The sequence below is a fragment of the Falco punctatus genome (genome assembly GCF_963210335.1).
Source record: "Falco punctatus genome assembly, chromosome: 1".
In the NCBI taxonomy this organism is placed as follows: Eukaryota; Metazoa; Chordata; class Aves; order Falconiformes; family Falconidae; genus Falco; species Falco punctatus.
In genome coordinates, this window is record NC_137580.1 from 944708 (window position 1) to 958222 (window position 13515).

The 13515-nt window shown below is 38.2% G+C and overlaps 1 protein-coding gene across 1 annotated transcript in view; it reads right to left on the reverse strand.

Annotated features, from left to right (window-relative positions):
- The window catches only part of ASB5 (ankyrin repeat and SOCS box containing 5), a 53100-nt gene that overhangs the window by 18043 nt on the left and 21542 nt on the right, over positions 1–13515 (reverse strand). The window contains exons 4-5 of the mRNA XM_080405343.1: positions 1240–1319; positions 15–122 (exon numbers count right to left, since the gene is read on the reverse strand). Of these exons, the coding sequence (XP_080261469.1) occupies positions 15–122; positions 1240–1319 (188 nt within the window). The remainder of the gene's footprint in view (positions 1–14; positions 123–1239; positions 1320–13515) is intronic.

Below are 13515 nucleotides of genomic sequence, written 5' to 3' on the forward strand. Positions count from 1 at the left end.
AACCCAGCCCTTACATTTGCTCCTGCTTCAAGAAGGATTCTTGCACATCCTACGTGATCTCCCAGGCAGGCTTCATGAAGTGGAGTTACTTGGTCAATTGTTAGTGTGTCTACATTGTACCCCTAAACAAGACATGAATGACATGTAAAGGCCATAGAAAAGCTGTTAACAGTTGTTTCCTCACGCTACTGGTCAAATTAATAGTTTACAATACTCTGAACAGGCTTAAAACTCTGCTTGCAATAAATAAATCTTCAGTGAGCATAAAAAGAATAATCTATCAACGTATCTAACAGAATAGAAGTAAGTTGTCCGTTCTTTACGTAAAATCAGAAATAGCAATATGATATAGAGGGTAAAAAGAAGATGGAAACAGACTGTTGAGATGCACAGCAATAAGACAATAGGTAACAGACATAAGTTGGAAAATAGTGAATTCCAATTAGTTATAGGGAAAAAAAAATTCACTGTGGGGACAACGAAACCCTGGAAGAGGGAGGTTCGTGCATCTCCACTCTTGGTGCTCTTTAAAACTCAACAAGGTCCTGAGTCTATACTGTCCTGTGATTCTATGTGTCTCTGACTTAAGGTCTGAAATATCTAAAGCCATGAATTTTAGCAAGGAATGCACTTCTTGGATTGAGAAAATCACCATGCCCTTGAAATTTTCTGCAGTAGATGTTGCTTGATTCTTAAGAATGAATAATTGCATCTACTGGCTTTCATCAAATGTATTCTATAACATAATTTTTCAGTATTGTAGTAGCTAATATGACAATACTGTAATTTTAAAATTTAGCAGTTTACAGTCTCTCCCTCTGTTATTAACAAATTATTATTGTTTTAAATCAATATGCAAACCCCAGAATCCTCCAGGGAATCTTCCCTCAACAAGTATCTTCCTGACTAGCTCTATTTACCTGACGGCTTAAAGCAGTGGAACTACATTAACTCATTAACTTACACCATGCAAGAGTGGAAGACTGATACATATTTAGATATAGCTTTGGAAAAAAACACTAGGCAGGGGGGAGTTTTAAAAACATACAGAGGAAATACTTAATAAATTAAGTTAATACTTAAACTTAAATCTTAACATATAAAAAATTCCTAAATGTGTATTGATCTGAAAAATTCTGAAAAAAGCAAAGCAAAACATACTAAATCTGCATTAATAATCTGTGCTGAGAAATGAAATTAGGTAAAAAATGAAAGCAATTTTAAGAATACAGCCTTCACCTGTGACAATAAAGTCTTTAGAGAAAGAAGACGTCCTTGACTGGCTGCCTCATGCAGAGGTGAGCGATCTGCCCAAGAACCTATATAATAACAACATTTATTGAGTAAACCATAAGAATTAGCAGGGTTTTGGAATGCATAGAATGAATCAGAAATACAACACACAGAATGAAGTCAACTGTCCCATGAAATCAATTTTTTTTCTCTTTAGAGACTGTATATCAAATGATCAGTTTCTAGAAAATAAAACCCGTTTTATTATTAACTGTAAATATCTCTAATCAATTATTATGTGATACAGAGAACAAAATACCGATATATTGATTTCAGTAATCTGATTTAATAAATTCATCAATTACCATATTTCCCACTTCTATTCTTGCATTGTTCATTAAAAAAACCCCAACAAAACACAAACCCCATTTATTTTTACAGTTGGCATATAGAAATTTATATTCTTCTTAAGGAAAATGATATTTGAACTTAAACCAGACATAAACCTGCCCGAAAAAGTCCTTAAAAAGCTGATGTATATGAAGATCAATATGGAAATCCTTATGTATGATAAGCTACTACAAACTGCAAGGAGAGAAATACAGTGAGAATTACACTAAAAAAGATAGCTGTCATAGAAATACGGTATTAAATCTAACTTCCCATTCTACTAGGCTCTTAGGGCTAAAGGTTTGGCATTTACTTTCATTTATTTATCACCCCAAAAAAAGAAAGGGGAGGGAAGAAACCCAACAACTGCCCTGCCTTCCCCTCCTGCCCTAACCCCCAGGCAGGCCCCAGCGTCACCCTGTGGCTCTCGCGGAGGAGCCTGCCCTTCCCTCTGGAAGGCTGGCCACGGACAGTCTTTGATCCCTTTTTGATTTGATCAGATCCCTTCTCGCCAGACGGGGCTGCAGGCTCGGCCGATGCCCGTTGTATGACTCTTGCAAATCAAGTTTTGAGAGACTGCGCAAGGAAGAACTAGCGTCAAAAGATATTATGAATTACCGGTATTTATTCCTGTAAGAAGAATATCAGTGGAACTGTACAATGCTAACACAATCACTCGTGAGTTCTGGCAAGGCCCCCAAAATCCCTGAAAAAATGCGAAGAGAATTAGCCGAGCACGATGACTCAGTATCAACGGCAGATGAACCTCCCGTGTTTGACACTGTGGGGTGCAATGGACTAGGACTGCCTGCAGCGCCAGGTCCCGCGTCTGAGAGACAAAGCGGGGAATTGTGAAGGGGAAAGCTATTGCACAGTCACTGGCAACCATCAGTCTAAGCTCGAAGGAAACTACTCAGTAGAAACAGACCGTTTCTGCTTCATATTGGAGCCCTTTTCCGTCCACTAGCCTGTTTCTGAAAGTACACTTTGAGTTACAATTACCAGCACCCTGCAATCACACAAAGAATGACCAAAAAGATGAAGACTGCTCAGCCTGAAGAGAAATTGGGCCATAGTTAAAAACATGAAATAGTGCACAATACGGAAATTGAGGTAAACCCTCCATTTTCCTTGAGGTATTAGTGAATGAAACTTACTCAGATGTAAGACTGCATCTTCTCACAGAACATCTAACTCCACTATGCGACTCAGTACTACTGGATGCTATTGAGATCAAACCCAGCAAAACAAAAGCACATCTGAGTATTTAAATTATCATGAGACTACATAAAACTGATCGCAGAAGTTAAAAAATACAGGAGATTAAAGATTTGTAAACCTGATCTTAAAAATGCATGGAGATTTCTATTATGTCAGGGTATGCAGTATCTGTGAAGCAACTTGTACTCTTTCATCTGTGGGAAGAGATGAACCATAAGCAAAACTCGGCTTCCAAAACTCTTTCAGAACTGTTTGCACTAAGCTCTGATCATCTGTATGTGCACATTTATGTACGTGCACACACATCATTCCCTATAATTTATACTTGAGGTTTATTAAATGTAATACTTCACAATTCTTATTGCTCATCAGAATTACAGCTAAAAGAAAGCCACACACAAAGCGACTGGGATTTTGAGAGGTATTATACTACAAAATCTGAGCTCAGAAATCTTAAAGTGACCTGATTTTGATAAAACATAATTTTTTCTCTGTCTTCCCAGTAAGCTCAGGTATATTTATCCTATTGCAGGTTGGATGTGTGCAATTACTATGAGAATTTTGCTCAATGTTTTCCTTCTTCGGTAGTAGTCTGAACAAGCATGTGAGTCGTTTAATTCAAACGAGTTAGATAGGTTAAGTTCTCCTGCTGGCAGCTGCAAAGGATTCTTCAAAAATAATTAAAAGCTGCATTTAGTAGCTACTTTTGAAATTTTGTTCCCCTGTCTCTACAGATGAGAACTTCTCTCTCGACAGTTTATCCTACTCCTAAATTAAGAGGGGAAAAAACCCCAACTATTACATAGAAAAACATCTAATAAAATTGTGTCATAAAGTTTTTGTGCCTGTTAAATACATTCACACTTTGGACATTTTTGTAGCTGTGTCTCTAAACAAGACAAAGATGCAGGTGCAAAGCAACATTTTTTCCCCACCTTTCTTTCCTTCACCTCCTTCCCTGTTAGACTGCTCAGAAGGATGTCTGTTAATGTCATTACTCCAGTGACATTTGAGAATCATATGATGCCATATACCACCGTGAGCTCTGTTTTGCACCTAGGCACACCTTATCTCCCTGTCTTCATGTAAAGGCATCCAGCAGCTAGCTGTTTCTGCTAAACCCATTAAATACAAAACGCTTGTATCATTCTCTACTAGAAATAAAATCTATAAGCAAAATGCTGCAGAAATATTTTATGCAAACAAAGTTTGGAAAACCCCCTCCACATTCCAACCGATTTATCAGTAAACATCATGATTCATCATTAAATACCACAGGGACAAGAATATATTCAAAACAAATATGTACCATAACTAAACATCAAGGGTGTCTTAAAATAAATTGTCTAGATTGTTGCTAATCTACAAACTTGCTATGTCTCTCACTTGGAAAGCATTAACAAGCACATAAACGAGGACAATTTTTTCATTAATTGTTGCCTGTAACAGCAGTATTAGCAAACATAGTCTATTCCAAAACTGTTAATGCAATAATTCCCTACCGATGTCGCCTCTGACAGATGCTGAATACAAGGTATCTCTAACTATATTTAGAAGCCACATTAGTTCCAAGTTCTCTAGTGTATGGTTTACCAGGAAGGGCAGCCTGCATTGCTGTGTAAAAACTAACGTGAAAGAATAAATATATTCACTGCATTAACAGGCAAAATTAAAAAAAAAAAAAAAATTACAAAGTATCATACAATACCTAAATCTCCATCTCCCCATGGCACTTCCAGCCAATTGCAATTACAAATCCTACTCATTTCTTTCAATCTGGAAAATAAAAAAAAAATTTACAAAAAATATCTGTTTATGCTAGTCTGACCTGTTCTTAATGCGCTCGAGCTATGTTTGGAAGGAGATCAGCAGCTCACTGTAATATGAACTTTCACCCTTCAGCAAACACAGCTTTGAAGATACGAACATATACAAGCTGCCAGGTTCTTATGATAAAGGACTGTGGCCCTTCTTGTTCATTTTTCACATATTTTTTTTTTTAACAGAACAAGTTTTCAAAGTGCCAGTATCTGTGCATTTGCTTTCCAAGACAGATTAACTGGAATTTCAACTCAAGAGGACCTCAGTGAAATCAGGAGAACCACAAGCTGAATAAGAACTGCAGGACAAACTCTCCCTTACTTAACCTCATGCAACAAGACACATAGTTTTGTACCTTCAAAAACCGGTATTAGTATACAGATTTGTAAGGGAAGCACTGCCAAATGCTCCTGTGTTGTTTTACTACTTATTTATAATATACTTAGAAAAAAAAAATAAGCACAGATACCCTGAAATGTTTCAAATGCTATTTGACTGCCTCAATTGCCTTCTAAACAATTCTTTGGCTGTAAAACAGGGGTTTTGACAACTATTCTCAGCAGTGAAAATTCCCCAAACTGGGGATTTGCAATTCTGACTTTGATCCCTAAGTCATTAATGTTCTTTTCTTCAGGTTTTCCTACAGACTACAGTCTTTTACATCTACCTGCAATTACCTGTAAGTCATTCCTGCAGTGATGATCATAGTAGTGAAATAGTAAGTAAAAATATTTTCATAAGTCATTAACTCCAGACATCCCATCCCTTTCTTTCTATTTCTAAAAAGTTGTGTTGTCTTCAAAAAAAAAAACCCCAAAACACCACAAACAAAAACAAAAACAAAGAACCCCCCCCCCCCCCCCCAAAATAATTAAAAAAAAAAATGGATTTTAAAAACAAGGAGGAGTGGAAATGAATGGAAGTCTTCTCACTGACTTCACCAGGAGAAGATTTATGCCAAGGCTTAGCACTTTAGAAAAATACTGCTCGAAGAGTAAACAGGTGGTGTCCCAGTGCTCAGAGGAAGCAGCAGCATCAAAGAAGAACTGGAAGTAGAAGCCGCCACAGTTCATTAGTGGGAGAGGAGAAACACAGGTCATTTGGAAAGTGTTGTAGCTAATATTTATTTCTGCCAAACCAACAAATGCTATGTATGAAGCTCATCACTGTTACCTTTTATTCCTGAAGATGTATTGAGCATTTCAGTTTGTGACAACTGAAGAATCAATCAATAATTATAACAGAAAAACTCTGTAACATTATAGTTCCAAGATCAATGGACTCGCTTGACTTCAGTTGTTAAAAGTGGCTGATATTTTGTATATGTAATTAAGTTCTAATGGATTTTTACGGTGGCACTATAAAATTACCCATCTGTCTCAAGCCCTTGCAGGATAAAGGAGTGTGTCAACTACTTAATTGATACTTGATGATAAAAATTATTGAAAAAAATCTCAAGTCAAGGATTTAAAAGTTAAGAAATGCATCTGGGGTACTTCACTACTCTGATTAGATATGACCAGAAAAATAGAAGCCACTTCCTTTTAACAAATGAAATTCTACCGAGGAGCTCCAAAATAATCAGAATTTAGGCTAGAGATTATTAAAATATGCCTGAGAGGGAAGACGTAGTTCAAGTGGCATTTAAATATTGCATTTTCATATTTCAAATAATCTTTCGTTTCATTTGACTGAAAATTTTGTAACAATATGTACACATAAATATATAAACAAATGCATGAAAAATAACAAAACCTTGATTCCTTCAAACCAATATTCTTTCTATTGGTAGACTTCCAAAATTTGGGGATTTCATTTCATTTCATGCAAATGCCCACAATTTCCTATTCTTGAAAACCATCAAAACAAACCCACCTTCCCACACAGCTCTGTTTACGATGCACCAACATTACATCACCACACTTAGTTTTGCCGTTGCACTGTTGTAATTCAGTGAATGTGTTAGCATTCAAATTGTTGTCTGTCTCTGTATCTAGCAAGATCTCTCATTTTTTAAGACATGCTAACCAAACTATAAACTGACCGTAATTATTAATGTTATATTGCCTTTTTCATGGTGTTTCCCCCCCAAAAAAAGAATACTTCAAAACCCTTGCTGAATCTATCTTCATAACATCATCCATTCATACTACTTTATAACTAAGGAACCACAAGACAGAAATTTTTAATGCCTAAATTGTAAACCCAATCTAATAGCTTATTTTATCCAGAGTACGTGAGCATTAGGGTGTACACTGAAAGCATAGTTTAATTATGGTTATGAGAGCTTTGAGCTTCTGAAATTTCAGCCTTAGATAATAATAACTATGATCAGTCAAGAAGCTTTTAGGTTAGGTGACTGGTCTTAAAACACACAGGTGCCACAGCAAAAAACAAGAATAGAATTTGCTTTTAGGGACAGTTAACGTTAACTCTTTTTTTTCCTACAATACACTGCATGTCTTCTAACCATTGCAACATACAGAAAAACAGAGGGTGGATTTTTTTCTAAGTATAAGCCTAACACATTCGCAGAACATCATCCATCTTGCACATCAAAGGAAGCAGGGGCTTTGTGGAAAAGCACTGCGTGTGACTGTGCTGTCAAATACGGGGTTGTAATACACTGGAGGGCCAAGTCAGCGCGGCACAGGCAACAATATTGCAAGAAGTCCTAAATTTTGAGTACTTTGGCGTTGCAATTTATTGTTGCAAATTTTTTACACAGAAACATGAGCCACTAAAATGTATTAAAAACCCTAAAAAACCCCACAACAGCAACATCCAAACGTAGCTCGCTTGGTTCCCAAGAGAAGCCACGTCACGCTGCGTGAAGGCATTGCTAATGACGATGGCAGCGGGCGCAGCAGTTGCTGCTGCTGGCTCTGTGCCGAGCCTTGCACATGCTGGAAGGAGCGTGTCAGGCCCCTTCTCCCATCACATGAAAGCAGAGTCACAACTCCCCTGCCTGTTGCTCACGTACAGTTTGTTTTTTCCATCTTCTCAAAGGATAAGCAACCGGCTGGATGCTTTTCTAGCTCCAAGGAGCTTGCAAGATCTGTGTGCCATGGCCAGAGCGCCAAGGTGTAAAATCATGTCAACTGTAAATTCATTAATCTGTTAGACCCCCGTCAGATTTGATTTGAGTACGCAGAGCAGCTGGTAGCACTCTTTGGCTGTTGTCATTTCCTCAGACAAGTCACTAAAACAAAGTAAGGGTTTTTCAGTGGCCTTTTCAACAGACCTCACCTTACCAGAAGGTGACAGAAAAGGCATATGGACATTCTGAGCTGAGTTCGGACTCTGAAGGAATTTTGCCTGGAATAATTTTGCTCCTCAAGTGCGCTCTTGGCCTTAATCCAGACTGAAAGCAATTTTCCCCAAGATGTGCTCAGAATTCTCCGTATTTTCCCAGCCTGCCAGGCAGCGAATGCAGTGTGTGGCCTCAAAAGCAGCACCCAGCTGGGCTGCGCAGCTGGGCCTTGTGTGCTGATTTTTGCCACATCCAGGAGATTTTGGTAAAATACCCTGGTCGTGGACCCTCAAGCCAGCAGGCTGAAGACCTTTTCCTATAGCCTGACTCTACCTTTTCACCCTTGTGCCAAATCTTATCATGACATATTCCACCCCTGCATCACTTTTAGTCCATTTTACACTCTGCATCTGTAATGATACACGGCATTGCAGTGTGAGTGAGTTCCTGCACTCTGCAAGGGTGCCTGAGGAACAAAGTCAGGTTTGGACACCTCCATGGATGGTATTAAATACACCTGTTATTCAGGTGAACTGCAACAACCAGAAGCTTCAGCTGCAACAGGAGCCTCTCAGTACTTCAAGATGTCCATCAATAAATACAGACACCCCGTCTGGCTACCACCAAGAGGCTGTAAGTAGCCGGACCATGTTGAAGATGGATTCTTCAGAAAATTTTACTTTCCATATTTTGCTGTGATTTTGAAAATTTCCAAACTTGGCTGCCTATGGCTATTTCTTTTTAAGAACAGCAAAAGAACTTAACTGTGAACCGTATCAAGGAGTGGTTACTGCTAACATTGATACACTTCTGTAAAATATCTTTTCAGTCTCAGGGAGCATGTCTTGGTTTTTTGGGAACTACTGACCTCACGAGCTGAAATGTTACTATAGGTCAGGAAACCTTAGCCCAAACGGTGAACAATGTGAAGGTAAAACATACACTGCATATTAAAACTGCTGAATAAATATAACCTTACAGTACCATTGCACCCAGTTACTTCAGAAGCTATGGTAATTGTTGCTTAAACTCTTGAGTATTGCTTAATTCTAAAACTGGCAGTGCTGGAAATTAGGCAAGGTATTTTAAGAATAATTCTGATTCCTATAACATATAGCTACGTTTTACATAGTAAATTTAGAATTATTTTTATGCACAATATATCAGATCTCTCTTTCCTGTCTCCTCCTTTCCTTGTTTTTAATTTGGTATCATATTATCACTGATTTTAAGTTTGATTTCCTTGTTTTCTTTTTTGTTTCACTCTAAGCCTTATGATATGGTCAATATTAATTGGAATTATGATCACTCAGAAAAAATTGCTATTAGACTCTTGCAGTTACTCAAAGCACCCTTTTATACACTTGAATTATGAAAAAAAATAGGGAAATGCGGCACAAACAATAGCATTGTTAAACACTTAATGACAGAGTTTGTTCCTCATTGCTGAAAACGTCAGTGTCTAGCAAATTAAATACCTCCTAAGTACTTCTCTATGCAAACCCTTAAAATTCTAATTTTGTATTTAGTATTTCAGTACAGGACAATAACTATCACCTGTAGTTCCTCCATTGCCTCCTATTTCAGCTACCTATAAATTTCTTTTTATATTAAAGTTATACGTAAAGCTTACTCCTCCCCCTCCTTTCATTTCCCAGTTCCCTGTCGTAAACAATTAGCCTTCAGTATCCAGTTACCATGTGACAGGACAGCAAAAGTCAGGGTAAGTCAAGCCTTAAACACTTGCATAAAACAAATAGGGCAGATAAACAAGAAAAGGTATTTTAGATCAGCTGATAAGAGCGCAGAAAGAACAAAAATAGCTTTAACGCCCTTGTATTAACCCATGCAAGACAAGAAAGTGCCACTAAAATAAGCATGCATTTATATTACAGCTAAAAGAAAACCACCCAAAAAGCAGTTTAGAGCTAGAACATCACAAATGGGGTCAGCTTAGCATATTTCAGTACACAGTTTCTGAAATGGCTGCTATACCAACCTTGGCTGGTCAGAATACCCCAGCTAGCTTTTCGTTTCGCAGGACACTCCCCTACACTTTCTAGGCGTCTTTTGGGGAGATTCTGGCTTCTCTGAACAGCAGTGTTTGTTGTCATTATTTGTTTCTCGAGGACAGCCTGTCTGTCATTGGTGCAGGTACTCTGGTCTGACGAACGTCCACAAATGGATTTCTACTACCTTTTTTTCCTCCTTTCGCTTTTTCACAAAGGATCTTGCTGTACTTACTGTAGAATGGCTACAACACTGAAATCCATTCAGTAACATTTACTAGCTTGGACTAGTGAGTACATAGTGGGGGAAGGGAAGGACTGCTCTAGCATTTTCTATTTTTAAAGCAGAGAAAGAATCAGCTTAGCTACAGCATGAGTCTTAACTATTTACATGATTTAAATGGAAAGAAGGTGTTAATATTTGTAATCATTTAACCAAAAAGGAAACAGATTCTTAAAGCGTAACTATTCAATGCTTTGTTGTTTGAATAACAAGCAACCTAAAACAGAAAAACTAGACCTGTTTTGTCAGAAAGGCAATTATTTTTATAATAGAAACAATAATTATGACTTCCTCAGGCTTTACTCATATATAACTTGCAGTTAAGAGAGATTTTGGACTTCAGAAGAATCCATAAGACTATGAAGCACTTCTGCATTTTTGTGGCTCGGTGTTTTTTTCAGATGTATTTTTTTTTTTATTAGGGGACAAGGTTCCCTACAGATGTCAACTAGAAACTACATCCTGAAAAAAATTAAAAGCATGGTTTGACTACCAAACAAAATAAAAATTCACTGGTTATTTTGAGAATCTGATCCCATTATGAAAGTAAGGCTGTGGTCTTGTCAGGAAAAGCACAAGTTTTCTTTTAAAATAGTAACAAAACCAAGGGTGACCACCTAGTGGTAGAATATTTTTTTTTGTTTGTTACTATGTATCATGCTGACACTATACAACAGAAATCTGCAGGGAGAAGCAGTCCATGATAAAATTCCAGTATGGATAAAGAGGACAGTGATTTCTCTGTACTAATAATATGTTCAGATGCCACCTTTACCTTCCCGTCACCTCCTTCTAGTACTCCCTCGCTATCCTCTTCTACTGACACAAAAGCAAAACGTTTGTAGAGTTTTTAAAAGGAAATTAATATTACTATTACTAAACCCAGAAATTAAATTCTGGGTTTCATTAATACTCCTCCTTTCAGATACCTGAGAAAAATTAATCCCTAAAATGTTGAAATAAGACACAAGTATTTAATGAAATTTTCTATATCCCTCTTGTTTTCCTTTAAGAAAAAACCAGAGGCAAGCTTAGCGTTAGGTAGGGCGAGGGGAAGAAGGAGGAGCTGCTGCAAATTTCACCTTGAAATTACAGCACAGGAGAACTGCCCTGCTGGAACGGCACTACTCTTGACAGAACAGGAGCAGGTGGGCTAACGCTGCTCTCCCCAGAGAGAACAAAACTGCAATTTCCCAGACGTTTCGCTGCTTTCCCTTGTTTTCTTCAGGTTTTCTTCAGGTGAATGAACCAGAATATCTCACAGACTGAAATAAGCACTTCAGCAATCAGACTCTGCAAGTGGGTCTTGCACAGAGCTTTCGCAAAAGGGCTCGTTATAAAAGGGCACATTCTAAATATATCACTTTAATAGTAGAATTACTTTTTAAATTGCAGTGTTTTCTTCAAGTGAATAAATACTGGAAGGTATTTATTAACAGGAAAGCTTACTAAGGACGTGTATACATGCGTCTGTATCAGCAAGATATCAGTACTGTTCTCCAGGTGAGAAATAACCAAGGGCAATTTCTGCACTTGCCACGGCTCTGAGGCTCATCTCAGTCTTACACTTCCCTTCCATTTGGAATGGAATCCCAGGAGGTGGTGGTGAGGATCAAGATCAAGGAAAGCATCTGGCACTGCAGGGCAGGGATTGACAGTGGGCTGGGAAGACAAGACCTACATGTTTTTGTAGGAGTTTTGTGGGTGAGGTGGTCAGCTGAGAATGAAGCTGGGTCCTTCTAGAGGAGTGGTACAAACCTGGAAGTAGTTCATACAACTTGCTTTCCACAGATATTCCAGCCCCCATCCTCTCTTGTTTTTCCGAGGGGTGTGACTTGCAGGAGCAAGGAAGGCAGCAGCCCCACAGAGAGCTGCCACAGCTTCAGAGGCAGACCCCGGGGAGTCAGCAGCACCTGCTCACTTTCATCTAGAGAACTGCAGAGGAAGCAATGAGCTACCAATAGGGTTAGACCACCCTCAAAATCCGCCACCCTCAAGGCAAGGGTACTAGAAGTATCTCTATTCCATAGACACTTGCCACTCATTAAGTTACTTTGAATACTTTGGAGGACATCAGAATGCAATGTATAAAGATATGCACTACCTTTTTCACGCTTTAAAGGCAAAGTTTATACCATTCAGGACTCTAGAAGCACCTTTTGACTAAATTCTGCTAGGTACTTATGTTGATGCTCCAGGCAAAAGCCATTTAAAAATCCTACTAAACCAGTACATAAGCAAAAGTTGTTTTTATAAAAAAGTGAAAGCTAGGCCAACATCAGGTATCAGCTGGAAACGTACTAAAAATATACTTGAGATGTTGATATCAAGAGGGGATGAACACACAGGTAAAGCTATGGAGTAAGACTGAAGAACTCGGTATTTCAGCGTCACCTCTGATTTGGATCTTCCTCAAGTCAGCCATCCATGCACTGGGTTACGTTAGCTACAAACCAAAAATCAGTCTCTCTCAACTTCATTAGGTAATAAAACCATTAACATTTGAAACTGCTTAGGCTTGGTACTCAGATGCTGTTCTTCAGACTTTTCTCTACAAAGGACACTCAAGTACTTCCAAAATCTGCCAGAAAACCTATCACAGAAAACTAAGTAGATATCCAAGCGCATAGAAAATACAGTAGGCCGTTATTTTCCCTGCCCTGGCACACAAGCAATTAGGGAGAGTATTTGGATTGTAGTTACTCGTGGAAGCAATGCAGCTACCTGCAAAAAAGCAGCCAGAGGGAAGGGGCAGACGCTACAGTCTGAGAGTAAGGGAACTGGAGGATTTCATTGATGAGTTTGGAATTCTGACTTAATTTAGCAGACAAGCTTCAAATAAAACACTACGTTGCATTTCACTAATAATTAGCTCTATTCGACTTCTGTAACGCAGGGGAAAAATCATTAAAGGAAACTGTCAAGTGATTTTCTTCACGATCTTTATTTATCCAGATTTTTATAAAAAGAAATGTCAGGACAGTTTCAGCATTTCTGTATCAGCAAATAGCTCTGAGTTTACAGGGGCAGCAGTTCTTACAGGTGGGAATGAAAATAGACAACTATTGTTGATCCTCCCTTTCAGTGGGGAACTCATTCTATTTTGAAGAATGTTCTTAAGGCAATAAAGATGCAATTGTGATAACACACACACACAAAAATGTGATAATGAAAACAAGGACAAGAAAAACCCCACACCTTTCAACACATGGTTCAGCCCAATGCAATGCAGTCCAAACTCCAGCAACAACAATTTATGTTATCAAAAATCTGACAAAATTGCACTATTTTCAAATGTCACGGAT